At 39.1% G+C, this 26,540-nt stretch overlaps 1 protein-coding gene across 4 annotated transcripts in view; it reads right to left on the bottom strand.

Annotated features, from left to right (window-relative positions):
- The window catches only part of anks1b (ankyrin repeat and sterile alpha motif domain containing 1B), a 177,583-nt gene that overhangs the window by 59,637 nt on the left and 91,406 nt on the right, over positions 1–26,540 (bottom strand). For all 4 annotated transcript variants that reach the window (XM_060886360.1, XM_060886359.1, XM_060886361.1 and 1 more), the window contains 3 exons: positions 24,060–24,196; positions 15,085–15,271; positions 1,971–2,527 (listed from right to left, as the gene is read on the bottom strand). In XM_060886360.1, the coding sequence (XP_060742343.1) occupies positions 1,971–2,527; positions 15,085–15,271; positions 24,060–24,196 (881 nt within the window). The remainder of the gene's footprint in view (positions 1–1,970; positions 2,528–15,084; positions 15,272–24,059; positions 24,197–26,540) is intronic.

Here is a 26,540-nt window from a genome sequence, read left to right on the forward strand (position 1 = left end):
TATGCACGCTTGTAAAGCTTTGTGGATCGTAGCTTCAGCAGTCATATGAAACAAAGAAGATGTAAATAAAGTCCTACAGAAACAGATGATCTTTATCTGCGATGAATCAGAGCCATTGTCACTGATGACATCTGGATCATAATTACTGTTAAACATGCAAGTGAATCTGATTGGTTCATTAGTTCACAGCCACACCCACAATACTAAAGCACTGTGCACACTTATGCATCCAGGTTGTTGTTCTTACACATGTAATTTCACACAGAGGCTGAAAAAACTTGTGACAGGACATATCTTTGTTCCATTTGTGTTTCTACATTTTAACAGGGACGTGTAAACGTTCCGCACCAGCGTAATGGAACCACACTTACCTTTGTAGTTTGTACAGTTACCAAACAAAGCTAATCTCTGCTATGATTTGTATGTGCATAGCATCTTTTAAATCATTTGTTTCATTCTTTGACACTGATTCTTTGATCGGTAAGTTAAAAAAAAGAAGAAACATCAGAGTGTAATTTGAATAGTGTTCTTTAAATAATCTTCTCTAAATGACTGTACAGTATTAAATAGAGAAAAGGGCCTCAATAAGAGTAAGAGCTCCCGACTGACCAATCAGATTCCACTCTGTTATATTGCAACCTGAGACATTGTAATAAAATGAGTCTTATAACTAACTACAATACAAAGCATGTTGTCTAAGAGAACAGCTTCAGCTTCTTAGTGCACCACTATTCAGTCCCTCCAGGATTTTGCAGGTTTGCAATTGCCAAAAAAAGCTTGATTTTTGCGGCAGCTTTTTTTGTTTACAAGTTTTTTTGTGCTGGAACTTGAATTTCGTAAGATTGCAAGCATAGGACTCTTCTCATAGACTCATACTAGTAAAAACACACATATATTATGACTTTCTGCAAGTGACTCAGAGGGCTTTGGCTTTGGCGTCACACGGCACGTCATGGCCCAAATACGCAGAAGTATTTTTTTTTCCGCAGAAGAAATTTTGAATAATCACACGCTCCTCTGATTTTGTGTTAACGTCTGTGATGGATCCTGGATGGACTGACTATATAAATGTCAGAAATAAAATGACACTCTGAAAAAACCTTTTTAGCTTGCTTTAGTATAAATAGGGAAAGAATTAATAAACACTTATGAGTATAAAAGTATGTGTATATGTTTATGTAAATGGCCACATTAATTAATAAAAATAAAATAAATTAATTAATAATAATAATTAAAAAATAAACAATAAACAAACAAACAAACAAATAAATGATAAATAAATAAATGATGCTACAGCTAGTGAGAAATGAAGCCATAATGTGACCATAACCAAATGAATGAATTTAACATTCTCTTTTCTGTTAATCTGTTGATTTTGAGTCATATTGTTTAGAGACTATTCTTTCTTAAGTGAGAAATTTCATGGTGATCACTGGATGGAAGCCTGGACATGAATATCTACCACTTTATAGATTTACACAAAATTAAGAACGCCTGTGTCTTTCAGATAAATGTACACAGGACTCAGACGGGCCTAAAAATCTTAAAGAAGTTAAAGAAATGCCATCTAATAACGTTTTCTACTTTAAATTGATCACAGCGTTCAATCTGTTTGGTCTCTCTGATTTTTACTCCTCATTTCATTAAAAATTCATCTCTTAACTTTTTCTTTTTTCAGAAACTGGCTGATGACTCCACGTGCTGTTTTGCTTTGGTTAGGAGATATGAACGAATTTATTATTTTTGGTACACAGTGATTCATTAAACTTAATTACGAAGTGAATCTACATGCATACCAACATACATTGAAAAAAACCTTTCAAGCCATGACAAATGTAATTTATTCAGAAGTCATGCAATGCCACAGAGGACTACTTAAAAAAAGTCAGGACAAATGAATAAAACTGTGATTATCGTGTTATAGAGTAATATAGTGATAAGTAATAAAAGGATAATAAATGTGTTATTACCTCCTCCCACTCTGCTGTGAAGGAGGGAGTTCGCTCAAGTCTGGTGGGACTGTTTTGCCCCCGAGAATTCCGCTTTTCCTCCTCGATTGGAGACGCCACCACCAGGTTGGAATCAGACTTGGAAAGACTTCTGGAAAGCTGGAGATCGGGCACATTCTTGGACATTCCTGTACGCATTCTTCCAAGAGTGCACGCTCTCTCCTCGTAGCCCCCAGCACTGTTATTCCCCCCTTCTCCACTCCTGTTCACTTCGTTCTTTCCCTGCACAGATGGACTCTGGTTGACCCTTGTGTGGAAGATGGTGCGGTACACGACCTGAGGTTTCGGTTCTTTCTGGATCTTCGAAGCGGGGAACGGCACGGCGGGATTGGGTGCGAGCAGCAGGTTGCCGTGCCTCTGTGGAGGATCTTTGTGCACTTTGCTGTACAGCTGGTATGGATTATCTGGGAACTCGCAGGCTGGAGATGAGCCGTGCAGTAGGCCAGCAAACTGCTCTGGAACACGGCTCTCTCTGCGATTGTCTTTCAGCGCTGTCTCCCTCTGCTCCACCACCTCATCTATGACCGAAGAAGTTAAAACATTTCTGGTCACACACATTGAGCTTGCTTTAGTATAAATAAGGAAAGAATTAATAAACACTTATGAGTATAAAAGTATGTGTATAAGTATATGTAAATGGCCACATTAATTAAGAAAAATAAAATAAATAAATTAATAATAATAATTTAAAAATAAATAGATAAATAGATAAATAAATAAAAAAAAATAATAAAAACTTCTTCAAGAAAGTAAGAAGAAGGTGAAAATAAAAGCTGGAGCCAAAGAGTGTGTGTGAAAAACGAGAGAATGTTGTATGAGTGTTTGTCTGTCCTCATGTGTCCTAAGAAAAGTTCACTAAAAGCATCTGAGCCCATGTGTATTTAAAGAGGTTAAAATATTGCATAATCACATATGCAGAGTGCCAACAAACCTCAACTCTAACAGCTTGATGAGTTCACTCAGTCATAATATATGATGAAGCTTTTTATACATTCATTATAGGGATTATTTATTATTATTTATTAATTCTAGTTCTAGTACCTGTAAGTGTCGGTAGAGTTTCACTCTATTCCCAAGTGACTCACACAAGCGCTTATTAATCAGCATAATGCATATCAAATTAATCACGCTTACTGCTTGCCAGTGACACCTTGCTGAGATTTAATGCTCACATGCCAAAGCAGTAGAAGCAGAAGAATTCTAGTATGAAATATTGAAATATATTCAAAGACCCAGCATTTTCCTGTCTTTTTATTTATCCACACATTATACATAACTTACTTTAACATAAAGTGAAAGCCAGAAAAAATGTAAAGTCATGGGAAACACAAAGAATGTTCATCTTCAGACAGGCAGAAAGGTGCAGAAATAGCAGGCAGGTGTTACTAATGAAATGCACTAGATAGGTTAGTCATCGAGAAGTGTGACTAGCTCTATAAAAGCAGAATGTTTGGCAGGCGTTCTCTGTTCTGGAGCAACGGAGTGTGAGTCTACATCATGGCAAACAGAAAGGACATCAGACATGACCTCAGAGAAACAAAGACAGGATACATGTGTTTGAACAAGAGAGGTTACAGGGGGCTGAAGTCAAGAAGGTGCAAGTATTTGGGGTCAACCATCCAGTGTGATGGGGAGTGTGGAAAAAAGGCGAAGTGGCGAGTACAGGCGGGTTGGAGTGGATAGAGGAAAGTGTCAGGAGTGTTGTGTGAAGAGTGTCAAGAGTGTCAGCAAGAGTGTCAGCAAGAGTGTCAGCAAGAATAAAAGGAAAGGTTTACAAGACAGTAGTGAGACTAGCTATGGTGTAGGGGTTAGAGACTGTAGAAGTGAGGAAAAGACATGAGGCAGAGATGGAGGTAGTAGAGATGAGGATGTTGAGGTTCTCTTTAGGAGTGACGAGGATGGACAGGATTAGGAACGAGCACATCAGAGGGACAGCTCAGGTTGGCTGTTCTGGGGACAGAGAGGTCAGAGAGACTAGATTGAGATGGTTTGGACATGTACAGAGGAGGGAGATGGTTATATTGGTAGAAGGATGTTGGAGATGGAGCTGCCAGGTAAGAGGACAAGAGGAAGGCCAAAGAGATATACGGATGTATTAAATGAGGACATGAAGGTAACACATGATTCACTGTGGTGACCCCTAACAAGAAAAGCCAAAATTAAAAGAAGAAAAAGTTATCAAGAAGGGTTATAAGGTCATCTCCAAAAAAAAAACCATGTACAGTAGGAAGAAGACTTTATTATGGACACACATATATCACAGCACAGAGGAACTCTTTTCCTAGCATATTCGAGCTTTGGAGATTGGGGCGTTTAACAGCGTTTAGCTCAGGAGTTATTGACTCAGGAAACTCCAATCTGTGAATATGCGGCCAACTTTACTTAAGACGCCGAGGCGCTTTTTTCCTTCTCGATAGGTGAGTAACGTTGGCTTTGCTTTGTTTCAAAGAAATAATATATGTCGTCCTTTGCATGATTATGCTTATGTGTCATTTTTGCTTGTTTGTTTATCTGCAATCGTATTGTTCTTCCCTTCAGCTATGATAAAGACACATTTCTTTCCATTAGTTGCCTGGGTTACATATGTATGTGTGGGCGGGGCTATCGATACAGTGGTGGGACCCATTTGGGTTAGGGCCGTGTTTGTTTTGGTGATTTTATATGTCAACTTTGGCTTTCAAACAACGGAGACCCCACCTTTAAGGCGCTAAAATCTTACTGTTGATGTCTTTCACCAGCAACACATCAGTTAATTCAGCTAACACCAATAGTTGATTTAGCATTATGGGTTTGTTGACAAGACTGATTTCAGTATATAAGGATATTTTCTTCACATATATTTAGAATCTCTATCAGTTTTTCTGCACTGAACAAGTCAGAGCAACATGTGACCGGCGTGTGAAGAGAACAGACGTTTGTACATGTGTTTTACTCAAGGCCAAGTGATTGTGTGGAGCATTGCGTGTTGAGTGGATCCCAGAGAACTGTTCTCGTAAGGTAAGGACGGATGAAAACAGCGACACAGAATGGTTCTCAGAAGAAGAAACGTGAACACTTTGTCCCAGCAGTAGTGTTACGCTCAAGCTTTGATATTAAAGACCAAATTACAGCACAGCAGAAAAGGAGAGAATGATAGAGGGAGATACTGTAAGTGATGAGATCTCTCACTACTGAAAGTCCACCAGCTGAGATTTAAAAAACAACTGGGGATGTGGTAGCATAGTGGTTAAGGTGTTGGACCACTGATCAGAAGGTCATGAGCTTCACGAGTCCCAGGACCACCAAGCTGCTGCCCCTGGGCCCCTGAGCAAGGCTAAACATGAGATGTACGTTTCTCTGGATAAGGGAGTCTAAACGTACTGTATTTACAGAATTTGACAGACACCCTTATCCAGAGCAACTTATCTATATATACTGAGGGTTTAGAGCCTTGCTTAGGGGCCCAGGAGTGGCAGATTGGTGACCCTGGGATTCAAGCTCCCACTTTCATGCTCAAGTCAAACACCTTAATCACTAAGCTACCACAATACTCTACAAAAGCTACAACCAGCCTATGCGATTGATCTATATAAGAAATCTTATGTGCGACATCTATCTATTCTTGTACAGAAGTTGGCCATTCTTTGAATGTGAACACGTCTATTCCCGACATGAGGTGTTACTATTAATAACTAAATAGCGTGCTTCTGTTTCAGGCATCATTGTCTATACTGAATTGGTTTTAAATCAAAAATAACAACCTTGCTTCAGATCATACTAGTGAAGGTCTTGTTCGACAAAGCTCTAGTAGCTCCTAAATGATCACATGGATTATACTGTATAATATTTAATCTGTATTTTAGCCTTGAAAATTGCACTAAATTGTAAACTAACTAAATTTTACAATTGTAGAAAGTGTTTGTGTGTTTTACAACTTTTTTACAACTGTAGAAAGTGTTTGTGTGTGTGTCTGTGTGTGTGTGTGTGTGTGTGTGTGTGTGTGTGTGTGTGTGTGTGTGAATGAATAATGCAACGGCTTTAATTAACTAGAAGAAACAGGAACTCAAACTGATCATCTGATAAAGTCAGGATTACGTAAGCCCTGTGTTAGTGTAAGTATCTGTATGCGATCTGAAGTGTAAAGCAGAAAATGTGAAAAGGGATGTGATGGAATGGAAAATCAGGGTCCTGGAACATCTCTGTAGTACATAAAGCTTATACTGGAAACACTGACGAGGAGGTGGGAATGTGTGTGGAACCTGGAAGATGCCATTCGGATTAATTTAGTGTAGTTAATTCACTTACTAGAATGTTTTTGTGAGTTTGGAGCAAACCAGTGATGGCACATTGATGAAACTCAAGCAACGGTTGGGATGGCAAGTGTTACCATGGTGCTGTGTTACTATGGAGTCTCTTGCATGTGTAGTACGAATGGACAGGTGCTCAGGTAGCATACAGACTGCAAAGCTACAAAGTGGAGAGAATCCGTAGACTTCTTCGTGTTTGTCTTTTGTTAGCGACTGTGATGAGTGGTATATATATTATCACTCACAACAGTGACGTGTATCATCAGTGTTATAGATTTAACATGTGAACATATATGTATGTTGATGACTCTAAAGCTAATACGCATTCACAGTGTAACTCGTTTAAGGGTAAAAAGTGACGCCTTGTTTACTAGTGATGCTGGAAGCGGCCAAGTGGAATTGCTGATTTTTGAGTTAAGGAGATCATCTGTAGTTCCTGAGTAGGGATTCTGAGTTGAGAAGAAGTTTTGAGATGTTGCTTTGTTTGATGTTGTTTTTTAGCCTCTCTTCTCCTGAACTTTAATAGTACTACGAGACTAAACCATGGTTCTGGTGAACCCTCTTTCCTGGTAATCATGGCATCCTGAAGCCTGGGGTAGATCGTAGGCCTTCAGGGGTAAGAACAAGGGAACGCATTGTATGAGAGAAGTGATCATTGTGGGACTAAACACAGTGCACTGCAGAAGTCGAATGTAAATCTATAGTCAGTCTAGAGAGCAAACAGCCAGAGAGAGGTGAGGAAACAACTAATCTGAGACCTGGCAAGAGAAAAGCATCAAGTACTTTTCATCATCCCATGACTGTGATGCCATTAATACATTCATCCAGATGATATGGAAATATGAAGCAGTAAACATGGCCTCAGGTTCTCTGTGGAGTCTGACTGCAAAAAAACACACTGTCAACATTTCAGGTCTCTAAAAACACCAGTGAACAACGGAGGGTATTTGAAGAAATGGAAGACATACAGTATGTGTACGGCGAATAAATGGACAGATCATAAACTGTACACAAACACACACACACACACACAATAGCAGAACCCCTGGAGGAATTGGGCCACTGATCCCAATCTCATCATCATTCACATAGTAAAACAGCAGAGCAACACTATAGATCAAGTCACACTGCTGTAAAAATAAGATGAAATAAAATGACGTCTCTACACAAGAGGTGTGTGTCTAATCTGAAACGGTATACGCTCTTTTAGCAAAGTCACCACTCTGCACTTCAACAGCTCTCACACCCTGACTTGATTTTCATCTCCTACCTTAAGTCATGTGGTCAGAAGCAGTCGAACAGCTATCCACAGTTGTAGAGAAATGAGCTGAAAAGGAATGTTGTTTCAAGCTAAAAGGCATCACACATACACACACACACACATGCACACACACGCACACACACACGCACACACACACACACGCACACACACAAAACATGTGACTTGTGGATCTGAGAAGTTAAAGCATATTTACTCTGCATGCTCCAATGCGTACACACACACACACACACACACAAACACACACACACACACACACACACTTGTCCTGTCATGCAAAGACACTTCCAGAGGCAAAGTGATAAGTATTCTGATAAGGATTCACTTATACTGAATGTCAGAATATGTTTGAACTCATACAGCCACTCCAGCTGAAGCCAAACTTCCCTCTACCAGCAACAACACATAGAGACAGCGGAGAAAGATAAATATAGAGAGAAAACATCAGTGATTCATAAATAGACTTGGAGAAAAAGAGAAGGATTTCAGTTCTGAGGGGAAAAAGGAATATAGAAGAGTCAGTCCTCGTTCATCCACAGCACACAGACGGATGGCTTGTTCTGCCACTGGATTACAGGTCACATGTTTAATTGCTTGTTAACAAATGTTTGCTCTGCCGTGTCCAACTGTGGCAACTTCCTGCCAAAAATAGGACCAGCGAATCTCTTAAAGTCAGACAGCCATGGAAGTGTGACAGTGCTGACCATGGAATATAGAAAAACAACAGAATGTGGGTGATTTCAGGCTGTGTATGGCTAAAAGACCAGCACAAGACCCAGTTTCATTCGCACATCACTACTAGATACTTAAACCCAGAAAATTATCATACCAGTTAACACCCTATAAAATAACAAACCAAATAAATCAGTGAGTGATTTTCTTTTTTTATTACATTTTATTAAAAAAACAACAAAAAACAAGTAGCACTTGTTTACATTAAAAATGTGATGTAATAAAGGTAAAGGGCAAATATTAACCATATACAGTATGCTGTTTATATTGCTTGGAATTGGGATGAAGTAAACATCTGTAGAGTATTTTAACATAAAAATATGTTATATCAACATGTGTTGAATTAAAAACCCAAAAATGCAGCGTGTCCACCAGACCCACGAACACTGGCTGAGTAACAAAAATACGAACAACATACAAGGGTTAAGACCCAAAGGTCAGTATATATATACTGGAGGAAACTCACACCTGGATACGGTTTTGTTTTAGAACCTGAAACTCTGCCATGAGGGTAAGGCAAGCTCCGGACTGTGACCTGATTACAAGCTGGGAAATGATACAGCATGCCAGAGTACGCATATTGCTGAGGAAGAATCACTGGTTTACCAAACTAAACCTTCATACAGCCCAGTTGTTAAGGATCTCTAAGTCCTGAATTAAAAATCTTCAGTTTAGACATTACTTTTAACCCTAGAGGTACAGTCTTACCCTAAATCTTAACACATTATGCTACGTTTACACATACAGCATTCATTTATTCATTCATCTTCTACCGCTTATCCGAACTACCTCGGGTCACGGGGAGCCTGTGCCTATCTCAGGTGTCATCAGGCATCAAGGCAGGATACACCCTGGACGGAGTGCCAACCCATCGCAGGGTACACACACACTCTCATTCACTCACGCAGTCACACACTACAGACAATTTTCCAGAGCTGCCAATCAACCTACCATGCATGTCTTTGAACCGGGGGAGGAAACCAGAGTACCCGGAGGAAACCCCCGAGGCACGGGGAGAACATGCAAACTCCACACACAAAAGGCGGAGGCGGGAATCGAACCCCCAACCCTGGAGGTGTGAGGCGAACGTGCTAACCACTAAGCCACCTTGCCCCCTACACATACAGCAAAGATCCTTCATTTTCAATATGAGATGGAGACTTCTGGCAACATGAGCCACAGCAAGCCTTGGTGACCTGATGTTTGCATGTCTCTACTGACAAAAAAACTTAACTTTATGCAAATATGGAGTGAGTCGGTGCAGCGGCTGGAATTAAAAGAGTACACATTGCTTCTCTTTCATCTCATATGATACAATGCAGATAAAGACTGCTGGATTTTATATATACATACATACAATGTTTAATTTTAGCTGCAAAAAAAAAACAAGAAATGATTTGCTGGAGCTATGCTACGTGCACCACTCACTGAGGCCTACTCATTGACATGACTTCATAGTGCAGCGACTGGAGACTGCATCTGGGAAAGGAGCTTTAGACTTTTGCTTCAATTTATACTGTTATTTTATCCAGTAATTTCACTCTTAAAAGCTAGCATAAAACTTTTAATCTGACTCTTAACCCTAACTGTAAAGTTATACACTTACCTGTAAGTCAAATCATTTCGCTAAAGACAGAAATGACTAGTTATTCTATAATCTTTTTATTTATTTATTTATTTATTTATTTTTTAGCTCCGCCCACTCAGTCAAATTACATCGTCAGTGAAAAATGTTTCATGATCCAGCAATATGGAACACAAACTCACATAAATTCATAAAATTTTACACATTCAATCCTGTCTCTAATTACAATAATATTACAGAGGAATCTCCCAAAATGTAATAGTTGTTGGAGCTTTTATACTGAAAAAAAAAGCAATAAAATATATTTATTTATTTATTTGTTTGTTTGTTTGTTTGTTTGTTTGTTTGTTTATTCTTACAACAGTGCATGGCTTTTTCTTGATTAGACACTAAACATACTGATCAGAAGGTCAGGGATTTAAGCCCTCACAATCTTCCAATTGGGTGCCCAATACCGTAACCACTATGCTACCACACCCCCAGGCTAACTTTTCAGTTTCATGTTATGCTTTTTTACCTTTGGTATCATGTCATTTTGAAATGGGACCCATTTGAAAGGTTGTGAGTTCAATTCCAGGACAAAAAAGCTTCCACTGCTGGGCCCCTGAGGAAGGCCCTTAACCCTCCGTTGCTCAGTTATATTAAAAAAATCTGAGTTGCTCTGGATAAGGGTGTCTGCTAAATGCTAGAAATGTAAGTCTCTTGCTTTCCTTCAATTCCTAAACTTTCAGAAGTCTTTCAGACGTCATCAAGAGTCTAAATTTTTGAATCTTACAGATAATTTGACTTGCAGCACATCAGTCCTAATACTATGAAACCTACAGTATGGAGAGCAATACATTATGATAGGCCTCTCCTAATGAGCTTGTGTTGGACGGGTTCTCATACATCTCCATGCAGCACTCGTACACCTTTCTTTTCAGTCGAGAGTTACATAACGGTACACCAGCACTGTTTCACTTTCACCTATAGTGATTTCTATAAATAAACTAGCAGAAGTACCTGTTTATACATGTGACTGTATCTTCGGACAGAAAATGCCGGAAAAGCAGATGGGTAGATATTTATGTTTGGTGTTAAGAGATGGTGTAATGCTGAACAGGACGCAGACAGCAGGCTGATAGACTGTAATGTCCTCACACATTAAATCATGATTATGGGTGCATCGATTCCTGTGCATATGAAAAATAAAGCATCAGAGGAATAGGAATGTGTTTCTCTGTTTGATGGCAGTTGCTATGACAACACTGGACCTTAAAATGAGAGAGAGAGAGAGAGAGAGAGAGAGAGAGAGAGACAGAGACAGAGAGAGAAAGATAGAGAGAGAGAGAGAGAGAGAGAGAGAGAGAGAGAGAGAGAAAGAGAGAGAGAGAGAAAGAGAGACAGAGAGAGAGAAAGATAGAGAGAGAGAGAGAGAGAGAGAGAGAGAGAGAGAGAGAGAGAGAAAGAGAGAGAGGATGATGATGAAAAAAATGGCATGAACATGTAGTAGAGGTAGTACAGACTCATGCTTCTGCCCCATGAGCTCTTCATCTCTGGCTGGACATTGTTTAAGGTGACCCAACACCTCAGGATTAATGCTGTCATGTTGTGAAGGCTGATTTTTACTTAACAAATCACTTCCCTACTCATGTTAGCTGAACTAATGTCATTCAGCAGACACCTTTATTCAAGCCTCATATAATAATAAACAGGATTTAGGATGGTTTAAAACTTAGTCCGGAAATTCTAATCTAATTCTTTTTCATATCTTTTGCTGCACAGTGTTCAGCTTTTAAACTACACCAATTTAATCCAATCTACACTGACAGCAAAGTAATCTGCTTGTCTAGTAAGGACTGAGGATCATGTCCAGTTCATCCTCCATAATTATCATGTGGTTTCCATTAATATTCCCTCATTACTGTAGGTCTCTGGTGCTAAGACACAAAACACCCTTGACGTGAAGGGATACACATGGTAGGGGGGTTTTAAGGGGTGAAGGTATCCCTGAGGAAGGTGCCATGAAAGACTAGAGGAGATTCAGTGGGTCATTTCAAAAGCATCTTCTTCACAGTACAGTGGAAGAGATGAAAGGCTGCAAAGGTCTTTGCTCTGTAGATGCGAGATTCAGCTACGGCTTATACCCGGTGCACTGGAAGTGAATTTCTGGTGATTGAGATGTTTTCTCCATCACATTCGCTACTCTGTCTAAATTTACCTTCTTGTCTGTGAACAGATCGAAAAATGAATGAATGAATGAATGAATGAATAATAGGGTTGAAAATGAAACTAGGGGCTTAGTGGTGGCTTAGTGGTTAGCACGTTCGCGTCACACCTCCAGGGTCGGGGTTCGATTCCCGCCTCCACCTTGTGTGTGTGGAGTTTGCATGTTCTCCCCGTGCCTCGGGGGTTTCCTCCGGGTAATCCGGTTTCCTCCCCGGTCCAAAGACATGCATGGTAGGTTGATTGGCATCTCTGGAAAATTGTCCGTAGTGTGTGATTGCGTGAGTGAATGAGAGTGTGTGTGTGTGTGTGTGTGTGTGTGTGTGTGTGTGTGTGTGCCCTGTGATGGGTTGGCACTCCATCCAGGGTGTATCCTGCCTTGATGCCCGATGATGCCTGAGATAGGCACAGGCTCCCCGTGACCCGAGGTGATAAGCTGTAGAAGGTGAATGTGAAAATGAAACTAATTGAACAGCTAATTCTAAACAAAACACAACTTCAGATACAGCAATAGTTTAAACTTTTTTTTTGCTTGTGTTTTTATTTTTTATTTGCCAGCTTCAAGGACTAGCACAATACAAAACATTTCTTGGTGAGGACTGCCAAAATTCCCACCGCAACTACAACTCAAAATCCACATAAAAAATGCTAGAAACTAGCTCACATATTCAGCCATAATTAAAACTCGAGGGTCAATTTCTTCTCCGTCTTTTCAGGGAAACAAGTTGACGATGGTGTGTGTTTCTGATTTGCGGTATTTTTCTGTAAATGTGTGGTTATAATATGCAGAACCTGGCAACCTTCTCACAGAACTGAAAAAGAGCAAGTTCATTAACATTGTTCAATCTACGTTCTGCATTACTGAATCCCAGAATATAATCATATCTCTACCATATTTCTAAAAAAAAATGATGCATTCATATGAGAAGCTTTTGCTTCATAAAGACCCCACACAGTGATGCATATCTCTTCTAGAGATCCAAAATTAAAACTATTATAAATCTTGTACATTTATCACTCATGATTTCTTCATTCTTCAATCATCATTCTCGACTGTTATTTTTAAAAGAGTCATACAGGCATTATAATGAAACGCTGTTTAAAGAACTCATTTTGACTCACAGCAGGTCTGTAAGTGTGTTATAACAGATCCTAACAGTGTGTCCAGTGAAATTCTCTGAACTTTCCAGAAAGTAACAAGCTTGAGAACTAAAGGAAGTCCTAATAGATCTTATTAGATGGATCTTAGACTAGTGTGAAGTTTAGCTTAAATAAGGAAAGACATTTATGTGATGAAACAGAGCTGTGTTGCTAACATTACACAGACATTATCTTGCTTACATGAGACAAAAGAAAGGAAGCTTTCCAAAAAAGTTCCACAGGACGTCTGGTTCAGGAGGTGTTATCATTCGTGAATGAATAATGACTTTATTTTCAGTTTTCTCTCTCTCTCTCTCTCTCTCTCTCTCTCTCTCACTCACACACATACACACACACACACACACACACACAGTATTAAACAGATACACATACAGGCACAACCTTCGAAAGTCACATATAATCTATATAATCTTCTGTTTGGACAACAAGAGAATCACAGAGTGAGAAAGACTAAAGAGCAGCAGAGATTAAAGCAATAATAGCAACTGGAAAGTTTAAAAGAGAAAGAGACAAAGATTTATCCTCGTTAACAGCAGGGAAAGATGGAGACAAACCGCTACACAACACAGGTCCTGAGACTGTACCTCACCTTAATGTGACCTCTAGTTTTTCTCTTCCTCTTTTCTCTCTCTCTCTCTCTCTCTCTCTCTCTCTCTCTCTCTCTCTCTCTCTCTCTCTCTCTCTCTCTCTCTCTCTCTCTCTCTCTCTCTCTCTCTCTCTCTCTCTCTCACTCTCTCTGTCTCTCTCTCTCTCCTGCAGAGGAGGGTGCCAGACGACATACAGACAGTGCTGGTGAATGGCGTCTGCCAGAATCTCATCATTGCAGACATCACCGTCACCATGACTCCCACATCATGCTAACAAAAATCTGCTAGCAATATTAACTTCACACCCGCCCACGCTGTGTCCAAAGGAAATGACATACAGGAAGTGACATACAGTACCCTCTAAACCAGGGCAAATTTGAACCTCACATGTTTCACACCACTGACTCAACTTTCACGCATGTAAAAAAAAAACGGTTGTTATTCTGTACGGTACTGTAGCATTAACACGTCTCTCGTCGCCACCTGCTGGCAACGTGACCATGACACTAAGAGAATGGCACAACAAGAGAACAAATGATTGGAACGCTCATCCTGGTTTCCCCCGAACGATCTGTATGACATGAGAGTGGCTTTAATATGCACTTCTGTCATCTTACATGGGTTTCGATGTACGAATTATGCATGCAGATGCTGCAGAAACATTCAGAATAGCAAGAGACACTTTGTGAGAAACAATGCATCAGTTTCATGCATCATCATTAAACCTTTCACCACAATATAAGCTTAAAGGATCACCTGATGCTCTATCAGACAAACCTGTCCCTGTGTACATTCTTAAAAAGTACTATTCACACAGGACTATAGGACAAAGGATTCTGATTCTCTGAAATTCTGATATTCTGAAACTAAAAGTACACTGTTTAGTCAAAATGATTTGCACCCCGACATCAAATCAATATGTTTTTTTTTACTCCAAACTGCTACCTTAAGGTCAGGAGCAAACACTTTTACAGAATGTCTCTGTGTTCTGTAACATTACAATTTCCTTTCACTGGAACTAAGAGAGCCAAACCAGCATGACAATGCCCCTGTGCATGATGCACAGAGCTCCATGAAGACACGGTGTGGAGGTTAAGTGGAAGAACTCGAGTGTCCTGCACAGAGCCCTGACTCTGACTCAACCCCACTGAACACCTTGATGAACTGTAAATGTATAGAGATTTTATTTAGCCCTTCATGAAGAAATTAGTCATATGTTGGATTTTCAAAAAAATCTTACCAGCAGGGAGACAGTCCTCAGCTGACCCAGTGGAGTAGTTAGCTGGACTGATGAGAGGACTAGCAGGTGGACTGGTGCTAAAGCTGGCATAGCCCAGAGACGAGCTCACCTCAGATTGCTCACCGCTATGGTTCGGTACAGGCCGCTGTACATCCTGCGATGAGGACAGAGACGTGCGCTGTTTGGGCTGGAAAAGAGAAGAATAAATATCAGCAGACCTGCAGCTAAAATACATTCCTCAACAAAATAAATTACTTAGACATTAAGACTAAGAGAGCACCTTGTCAGTTTTGCCTCTTTGTCACTGTCACCTGTGAAACTCAAAATAAATTAGTTAGCTAGGGACAGAGAATTGCCTACAGGTGTGTGTGTGTGTGTGCGTGTGTGAGTGTGTGTGTTGTCATGCATGTCTGCACTTGACATATGAACTAAATTGTATTTTTCATTACCTGTCATTTTGGGAAAGCACAGGTAGGACAGACAGACAGACAGACACACACACACACCCACACACACACACAGATACATACATGTATATACTAGTAGCAGCATCATTTAACTTTTGGTTCAAGGCCATATAACGAGGACAATATTAGTGGCTATGTCGCGCGGGCGAACCCTCACTGCTCAGCAGCTCTGAGTCACACCGGCTTGTTGTGTTTGAAAAACACGATGCGCCGCTGCTGCATACACAGACAGATTGGACCAAAACACCTGTCAGTGGGAGTTCATACGGATGTGCTGAGAGAGACTGAGAGAAAGAAACATGAGGAAGATGACTGTGTCTGGTTGTATAACTACAGGAAGTCTTACATAAGGATCATCTTCACTTCCTGTTGCATCATAGGTGTCACATTAATTAATATGTGCCAAATGCTTGCTGAGTGAGTGCCACATTTATGACACGACCTGCCTCACACAAACACACACAATATAAAATATTTCAATATTTTTCAGAGAAAGAAAGATTCAGAATGAATGAAGCATCAAAATCTCTCTTCTATGCACCATTCCAGAGCTTCTCCTGTCAGCTTAAACACCTCCATGTGCAGATACTGGCTACGCACGATTACTGCATATAACTTATATTATATCGTATTCGTCAGAAGCAGGAACAGAGCTCGTAATTATGTCATTTTCACTCTTGTGAGCAGCAAAAAAGGCACAAGCTGGCTAACCGTAATGAGTGATCAGTTAAGTGTATAGTCAGTGTTATAAATTTAACAACTGAATGTGTCTAGATGCTGACTGGTCTAAAGCTGATACTTAAATATACACTATAACATGACTAGGAAAAGGAGGCAGCCCTGCCTGACTGAATGTATTTTGAAAATGTTGGCGTCTAAATCATACATCGTCCAGCAGCAGGATCCCACGCTCTCATTGCCATGGCCTGGGTTCTATTCACTTTAGAGTGAACTCATGAAAATGGGAGGGTTGAGTCAGGTAGGGCATCTGGTATAAAACCTGTGCCAAATCCAATATGTGGACCACACAATCTGCTGTGGCGACCCTGAACAGGGAGCACCCGGAGGAGGAAAAAAAATTTTATATATATATATATATATATATATATATATATATATATACGTATATATATATATATATACACACACACACACCACCTACTCAAAACTCCATTAGTGCATCTCAAAATGTGCTAGCACAACATATGTGTCCTTGCATTGTGAGAAGCTGATCTTACATATTAAAATACAGACATTTACGGTCTAGACACCAGCATTTTCTAAGTACATTCTGTCAGGTCTGCCCCCTTTTTCTAGTCTAAGATAATGTCTGTCCAGGGGTACACACAGACACAGCATTCAGCAAAACTGCCTACAATAAAATGAGCCAGTTCCATTCTTGAACCAAAAATAAAATTCAGACTCAGCAATTCCTGGACTCTTCAAATCTGTAGTTGTACAAAATGTTACCGGTGGTAGAATGAAGATTCATTTAAAATTCCACTCAATTCACAAAAGCAGACTTGGGTATTTACCTGAATTAGAAGGATTTATTTAGTAACCACAGTGAAAATAATTGGAAGTGGTATGTATTTGAGTGAGTCGACTGAATATGTTCACAGTATGTCATAGTATGGTGTGCTGATTTATAGTACTCATACACATTGGAACTCCAGGATAACTCATACATTATTCATTCACTGCCCAACTGCCTCATGCTGTAGCTGTATAGTAATTATGGCTGTAAAACCCAGCTGTCCCTGTCTTCCATATTTCATTGACACTGCTGTACAGTACATGAGAATTAGTTTTCTTAGTAAGAATAAAGCGCGCTGGTTTGTGAGTGAGGTGTGCGTTGAATGAGCTACACAACTCGTCCCACGATAAGCTTCAACTCTTTGTTAGTTTGGATGCGTATCACTTGTGTGTTTAGCAACAAAATCCGTTGTCTCACAGTTCTGCCCCAGTAAGCAAGCTGTTCACATCAAGACACCTCAAAGGAACGCTAATAATTCACAGCTGTAGTTGCTAATGAACCTGTAACACACGCACACACACACGTACACACACATTGCCTTGTTTGTCACCTTAACATACAAACACAAACTGTCATTATGTGATGGCTGTGTTCTGTCTAATGAGCCTGTCATGTCCAAATTAAGGTTGGTTAACAAACGCACCATGCTTGTTCATCTACATCAAGTCTTCCACACAAAACCTGACTCACTAATATCTTCTGCTAAATTAGATATGTTCCCATGCTCACATAGTGTGTGCGCGTGTGTGTGTGTGTGTGTGTGTGTGTGTGTGTTTTACCTGTGGTTGATATTTCGTTTCGTTTATGCCTGATAAACTTTTATTTAGTAAAAGAGCTGAGAGTAAAAATTTATGAATTGCAATTATGGTAATTATTCTGTGAGCCCAAGGACTGCAGGGTGATGAATGCCATTAAGTCTCCCACTGGAACATACTGCACACAAAAGATCTCTTATACCACAGATGCTAATCCAGTCTGACTATACCCCGGAAAACACAGCTTCATGATTGAGAATCGTGACCTTCTATTTTACACTGGGAAGTGGGACTCTTTTTAAGCGAAGGATAACACATTAGCACTAGCATGCTTCTAGCCTTGGTTCTGCCATCTGTGCAGAGGGATTCCTGTGGCCTCTTTTCTAAGTCGCTCCTTTAGTTTTTAGAGAGCATTAGCTTTTATATTAGCTCATTTAGCACAGCTGCCATGCAGCTCACACCAAGAGACTTCATAAACACCAGGGAAATTTTCCACACTGGAATAGAAACATCCAGAGCAATAGGGAAGTATTTGGAGCTAAAAGACAGTCATTTATGTTCATCTGACTTGAATTAGGCTGAATTAGTTTGGATGGATCAATCTGTTTTGTTCTGTATTCCAGCACTGCCTATAATATGCAGACTGTAAGCTCTCATGTACATATACAGTATTATGAAAAAGTATTTCCTCCCAACGTGATTTACTAAAATTTTATTTTATTTTATCATTTGTTAAACTTAATGTAATGTAAGATAAAGAGAGCATGAGAAAAGTTTTTAAATGATTAGTTTATTTGAAGGAAAAAGTGAATGCAACAACTACTGTATGTCTACATTTGGTCTAATTAAATGACTAATAATTCAATCACTTTTCCACACAGGATCAGTTTTAAAACTTGTATTTTGTGTTTTCTCCGGTTGTACTTGACTTATATTACTTTAAAGACAGATAAATCAGTAACTGATGAGCCATGAGAAGCTCTAAGAACGGTATTTGTATCCTTTTTTAGATTCAATCGAGGTCAGTTATTAGATTAACCCTGTAAGAGAAAGTGAAAAGTTGACAGCGTACACTCATCTAGCATACAGTCTAGTCAACCTTAGAACAGACTCTGTACCTAAAGCCTTTACGTAATAATCAAACCACTGATCAATATAATCTAACCTTGAACTTTATCAGCTGTCTAACTATAGGCCAATATCAAAGATCTAAGAAAAAACTGTAGCACAGCAAAGCAATACTTATGTATGAATCACATTCAAGAAATCTGTCAGTCAGGATTTAGGGCTTAGCACAGTACTGAGAACAGCACTGGTTAAAGTGGTAAATGACCACCGGACTTTGAACAGACTTTGGTCTCCTTGTTTATGTTGATTGGTCTTAGTGCAGCTTGTGGTACCATAAGTACGATATTATAGTAGCTTTATTAATCAGCAGTGGCGGTTCTAGGATTTTTCTGTAACAGGGGCCATTAAGGGGCCACATGTTACATTCAGGGGCCAAGTACAGGGTACATTCAAGCATACAAAATAATTTATTTAGTATGGTGCAAATTCATTTAGGCAGTCATTCCTTTTTCTAACGCTCGAGTGCCGACAATTGTTTGGGGGGGTGGAATTGCATCTGTGATCGTTGTGAAAAAATCTCTAGTTGCTCTTCTCGTCGACGATTGATGGAACGGGGGCCAATCAGGGGCCAATCAGATTTCAGCAGGGGCCAGGGCCCCTGTGGCCCCACCTCTAGAACCGCCCCTGTTAATCAGTAACCCTAAAGGCCTCTCACGTACATCAAATGGAACACTTAAAGCTGTTGTTGTGATTATTGAATCTTGTGTTTCTTGTTTGTCGCACATTATTGCAGGAGGTTTGCGGTTGAGTGCCAGTTTGTGAATGGAGGGTGACAGTATTAGACGATTTGACAGTATTTTGCTGAACGCGTGTGTGAGTGTGAAGGTGACAGTATAATTTATTTTCTAACATTTCTATTTGGAAATTTTTGCATGCTGAAATACAACAACGAAAAATAAACAGACTCTCTCTCTCTCGCTCTCTCTCTCATGCCTGCCTCCTGAGTCTGAGTTCTCTTTACAGCACCCCAGGTGTCATGCTCATTTATATAATATTACAATAATACTATTTTTTATTTCAGAAGAGTTATAAAGGCACAGCACGATGCAGAATATCTACTTCATGTTTTTGTTATATCTAGGTTGCATTATGCTTCGTTGTCATGATGTTCCAACAGGTTCCAACAGGTTCAGATCTTTCCTGTCTTATCCACACTACACTAGTGAAATTTCACAGAGATTCTCAAACACTATTGATGATGTATAAGACACTAAATGCTCTCACACCAGAGTAAGGTGCAGGCTCTTTATTAGTAGCCAGAACAATGAAGATTCCAGCAGGGGCCGGAGCTTTTCTTACAATGCACAACAGTTAACGAAGAAACTTCCAAATAGTGTTTGAGACTCACCCACAGGCTCAATCCTTAAGTCTAGGCCAGTTGTTAGAATTTCTAAATGAAAATAAAGCCATGCTAATTAATGTGTTTCAGTGTTTCTAGGGCATAATGGCAGAGTTAGAATAAGCAAAATCATCCTCTGGTATTGGCCACACCCACTTCTGTTTTAACCCTTATTTCTGTTTTGAGCTTCCTTCAACTGATAAACACTTGCTGCTGATTTGGATAGTACCACATGGATACCCTTAAAGCTGAAATATCCAATATCCAAATATCTTCTTCATTACTCAGATATAAAGCTAGAATAAATAGAAATGACTCAAAACTTCTCATACTGAGCATCCTTTAAATACACACACACTACTGTCTGAATTTATAGTAAACAGGTGTGGATGTGTAATGACTCATAACTATCCACTAGCCACAGACACCCGGAAGACTCTTGAGAGAATCCGACAGCCTCAGGGTAGACAGTTTGGGTTTGCTCATTAGGAATCTAAATCTATATCCGGATGTCTGTGAAGTTGTTTGTGGCAATATCCATTCTTATAAGCACTAAATAAATAAAACTGTATTACATTGAATTGAGCCTCACTGCTTTATGCATGGGCTATTTCATAAAAGGTTCAACGTAAATGTGATGTGGTAGCCTAGTAGTTAAGGCGTTGGATTACTGCTCGGAGGGTCATGAGTTCGAATCCTAGGTCCATCAAGCAGCCACTGCTGGGGCCCCTGAGCAAGGCCCTTAACCCTCAATTGCTCAGTTGTATAAATTGAAATAAAATAAAAACTGTAAGTCACTCTTGGTAAGGGTAAATCAGTAAGATATAAACAATCAGTCTCCATGTATTACTTCATCTTCTAGTGGAGTTCTGAATAAAATTCTACCAAAAGTTTTAGAATAGCTGATTTGCTGATGAAAGGGTTATTGTGAAGAAAGGAAGAAAGACAAATGTTGAGTCATTCAGAAAAAGTTTCACTGTGGGATGAAGAATCATGTACTCCAGATCAAAATCCAGCAACGATGTAGATGACAACATGAAAAATGTCTGTGAGTATGTGTGCATTACATCACACATGTAATGTCAGGTCCAATTAGCACTACTAACATCGCTAACCTCCAAGCTCATGGGGCTACAGCTATGAAATATACAGTACATGTGGTTGTTTGGGTCCAAGGCAGTGATAAGCTCTGCTGCTGTTTAGTCCCCTGTGTCTCATATTCCTATGTTTGTATAAAATCATCAGGATTTATCCACATAGCTAAGTGAAACATCTTGATCATTCCTGGTGTGTACGTGTGCGTAGGATCAAGGATGGCAGGCTTTGCAATCCTACGTGGGAATGATCCATTTCTAGAAATATTTCGGCAATAACTGTAACAATTTATAACATCACTAGGCCTTTAAGGCATTTCAGTATATTGTTGTAGAAATGAAAAAACAGTCTAACCAAAAGAGATTGACACTAACATTAAAGATCAAGTGGAGGTTTAAACATATCAATACCCAGTAGCTAGCAGCATTAAAGCATACGGTGACTACAGTCTGTGAGAGGGCTGTATATCTATAGAGACTGTAGTCACAGTATGATGTAATGCTGCTAGCTACATTTCTCCATTACAACCCAAAATAACTGCATTTTCGAACATCCACTGGGAATGTTTTTTTTTTTCTTTTTTCCATTTTTGGTTTCTTGCTGACCTTGATGGACCTCACTGTATAATATTAAACTGTAAATGAGAACTTTTCTTCCTACAGAGTTTGCCACACATTTATAACTCTCTTAATCACACGGTCAAGGCTTCAGCAATGTGTTTCTCTCTGACCATCTTTCGCATGTCTTGTATTTGGATTGCATCTTAATTTTCACATGCATTGGTATATTGGTGTATTGGGTATTGCGTAATAGTAACATGTTTCCTGTGTTCTTACTCACTTCTAGGTGCAAAAGATGACTGCTACACAAAACTAAAATCATCTTCTTTAACTGAAGGAGTGCAGAGGCAGATAGTTGGGTGTCAATCAACAAGGCTTAGAGAGACAGGTGCATTTACACATGTAATAACATCTGGCTGAATGTGTCAGAGTGAGAGTGATCAGGCTTAAGTGTGTCTCGAGCAGCAGCGTAAAAGAGTATGAGTGATAAATCTGTTCAGTTATCACACTTTGGGAAAATTGAAAAATGTTAATATACATTTTTTAGCGGTTTTAGCTGCAGTTTTCATCCTGAGAGAAAAGAGATTATAGAGTATATGAGCATGGCATAGGGCTGATATGAATAAGAACAGGAGCATCAGTATCAGTATCAGTATCAGTATCAGTATCAGCGCAGCAGTGTATTAATACTGTTGTTGTTATCTGTATCATCAAAACAAAATATATAATCTTAAAGTGTAAATTGACTTTTACTTTTGGTCAATTCTTACATTTATTCCAATAACCAGGGCTTATAATGATGTTATGTAATGAGTTTCAGCAGAAGGCTTATGGTGGAAGTTAATGGAGCATGATTGCAAAGCTTTAAAGTTTCCGTTTTCTAAACTGCAAACAAAACACCTCCTCTGGGTCTCTTCATAAATATAATCATCATTGTATGCATAGCAGAAGAAGCACCAGCATCGATGTCACCATACAAAGAGACATATCTGATCTATTTCGGGGAATTTTATCATATGGCAATACCCAGATCTCAGAAAATAACCTGGTGGAAACTACATGATTGGCAGGACAATTCTACATGAAGCTTCAGTTATGTAAATGACAAAGATGACATATTAGAAAATAAGAAACATTTAGGTTGAACGAGGAAGCCTTTAATTCTGGATGTTATGCATGGATCAAAGAAACATTAAAGAACATACGTGCAAAAGGTTAAATGATGAATATAGCCAGAATGACAAGAATGAATTGTGCATTTGTTCCCTTCATCGTGGTTTCCACTATTAATACTAAAATATAAGACCTCTGCAACATTCAAAGTTTAAACAGTACAGTATATGAGCTATGTTTGCAGTATATGAGCTATGTCTCTGGGCAGCAGACTTACTGTATGTACAAATGTAACCTCATGTGAAGTGTGTAAGAATGAACTGATAATGAAATTCTGAAATTCTAGCAGCATTGGTATCACTGACTAGTACATAAAGAATTTTGTGACATTAATACACTAACGTTATCTGTGACTTTAAATGGATTTGGATGGATTTCTCTGCAGGTCATTTAAATGTTGAAGTTTAAGTGAAAAAAATGAAGAGGAGTACTCTGAAAAATGGCTTAGTATAGAATCAGTTTTTCAGCATAAATAAATGTATTGGACTCCACTGTGCATTTTTATAGATCTATATATACAGTATATATAGTATACTGTGACTGTGGGTTTAAGTGTAAGCCTACAAACCAAGACCAAGCACATAGTGTGTGTATAAAATCATAATCATCTATAAATCTATAAATGTTGGGACCAGGAACAGAGGGTGAGACGTAACATTCTGTGTAAATGGTAGATGTGTTAAACAAGGCACATCAGTGAAGTGTTAAGGGGATCTCAGATATTCAGAACATCCTCCTGTATCTTTGTGTGTGTGTGTGTGTGTGTGTGTGTGTGTGTGTGTGTGTACCGATGCACAGACGATTACTTTTTGCTGTTATCTCAGAAAGTCGCATTAACACTGAGAACAGAATAACGTTATAATGGGTGCACAGACGTGAGTGTGTGTGTGTGTGTGTGTGTGTGTGTGTGTGTATATATACCTGGGGGCGGATAACTCTCTCAATGTTCTTTAGTGCAGTAGCAGGAGAGGGAGGGGAACAGTCTGGAGTCAGACTGCTGTAGTCATCACCATGGTTACGCTGCTCCACATCGGCAGTCGAAACATTCAAAGAGTGGCCTTGATAGATAGATAGATAGATAGATAGATAGATAGATAGATAGATAGATAGATAGATAGATAGATAGATAGATAGATAGATAGATAGATAGATAGATAGATAGATAGATAGATAGATAGATAGATAGTTTAATGAATTATAATTTGAGACTCTTCAAAATGTTTTCTTGTACTGAAAATTTAGTATTTAGTCTTCAGAGTGTGAGAAAGGAAAAACTCAAATGAATGGAGTGTGTGATGGGTGAGAGGAACTACCTCATCAAGTAAACACATTCACAGCTCAAATTCAACACACCAAAGCTATTCACACCACTCAGAAAGCCAGAGGCAATACACCAGTCATGGAGCAGACTGTTATTCCTTGTATAAAATGTAGAGTTTAGAATAAAACAAGTAATGAATCACACGGTTGATCTACACTCAGCAATGAGTCGTTTTCCCTCACATCACATTGCCTTTCCTTCTACATCACTACATCATATATATTTATTCACTGCATCTACTCACTGCAATTTCCAGAGAAATGCTATTCATTGTTAATGTTAATGTGGAACCTGACTGAATCCAAGGCATTCCTCTTTTTAAGCCCCTTGCCTCTTCCTGAGATACAGTAATACCTCGATATACGAGTTTAATTCGTTCTGTGACTTTGCTCGTATCTCAAAGCAATTTTCCCCATTTAAATTAATTGAAATCCCATTAATCCGTTCCAGCTCACAAAATTCCACTCCAGTTGTTTTGTTTATGTGTTTTGAATATGAAGAATGTACAGTACCTGTATTTATAAAGGACAAATATTGTATAAAAACATACAGTAATAAAAGAGAAAAAAATAAACTGGTTTTTAAGTGTACTATTTACCTTGGAGATCAGATGACTTGAGCTAACGGACGATGCGCACGGAGGTTGAGGGAGGAGTAAACAGGCGGAGGAGTTAAGAGGAATTTTGTCACGTACATACAATTTTGTTTCCTTCACTTACTCGTTACTGTACACTCTTAATGCTACTTTACACTTAAATGGAACTTAACTAAACTTAAAATTAATGAACTTAACTGTCTTTCACTCGCATACCCTGGTCATGTTTTTCTATGATTTCCCGTTTTAATTCAATAGACATCATCTTCTTCTTCACAGCACTGTCCTTTACACTCACTTTTTTAGGACCCATGGTTTTAAATGCGAAAAAACTTAAAAAGTTGATTAAAAAGTTGTACTGTATGCAAAATAAAAGCAAAAAATACGAGCACAGCTTTACACAAGTGTTAACAAAGCGAGCTACACAAACACTAACCGAGTGAGACACGGGAAGCTGAGGCAGGGGGAACAGAGTACACGTTGTTGTTGTGGGTCTTTGTTCGGCGGCGTCTGCTCGGATGCTCGTATCTCATAAATTTGTTCGTATCTCAAGGCAAAAATTTGGGCGAATCACATCTCGTATCTCAAAAAATTTGTATGTCAATGCACTCGTATCTCGAGGTATCACTGTATATGCTTAGTTTTCTATGGCTTGTGATGTTACTAAGCCTTTGTTTTTCTGTTGTGTTTTGCCCATGACTGAATTCTGCCCATTTGATGTGCATTTTTGGATTGTGTTTGAGCATGTGTTTCATTATTTTTTCATGCATGATCTGGTATTTTTCACTGTGAACCTTATTATTATTTATTTATTATTTATTTATTTTAATTATTTTTTGTTGCAATCCCTGTTTTTGTGTGTTCCTGCCTTTTGCACTCCCCACCCTTTGTTTTGTGAAATGCAATTGCTTGCACTTCCTGTCAGTCTCCCCTTAGACTTTCATTATACAGCAGTTTTGGATAAACATGCTTTTTTAGTGTATGGAATTATACTGAAAATTGTCATGTGTAAGGAGTATGGCTTCTGCATTTTGCCCCTGTGACTCCTACAGGCATTCTAACAAATCTAAATCTGAATGATTTCCAATCCAAGCGTGAGAGGAAAGAAGACGTGACTCAGGAGAGATCTGCTGGTAGAAAAGAGCCTGAGCACAATCTCAGAACTCTCATTAGCATGTTTTATCTGACTCATCATTCAGACTTCATGTAGAACATGTAGAGTGGCATTAACAATGATTTCTAGCAGTCCACTTTATGAGTGTCTTATTCCCTTCTTATTCCCTTCAAAGTGTTTTGGTTTGTTAACATTATCTAACACGTAGCTAGTTTGTTAAAGAGCTAGTTTGGACAACAAAATGAGTCGCACACCAAAAAAAACTGCAAAGATCTCCCCACTGAGAGTTTAAAGCAGAACTATCAAATTTGTCAAAAGTGTAAATCATTAAAGATGATAAATGGACGCCGCTGAGCTGTAATCTCAGTAATA

Source organism: Tachysurus vachellii, chromosome 14, assembly GCF_030014155.1.
Source record: "Tachysurus vachellii isolate PV-2020 chromosome 14, HZAU_Pvac_v1, whole genome shotgun sequence".
NCBI classification, from domain to species: Eukaryota; Metazoa; Chordata; class Actinopteri; order Siluriformes; family Bagridae; genus Tachysurus; species Tachysurus vachellii.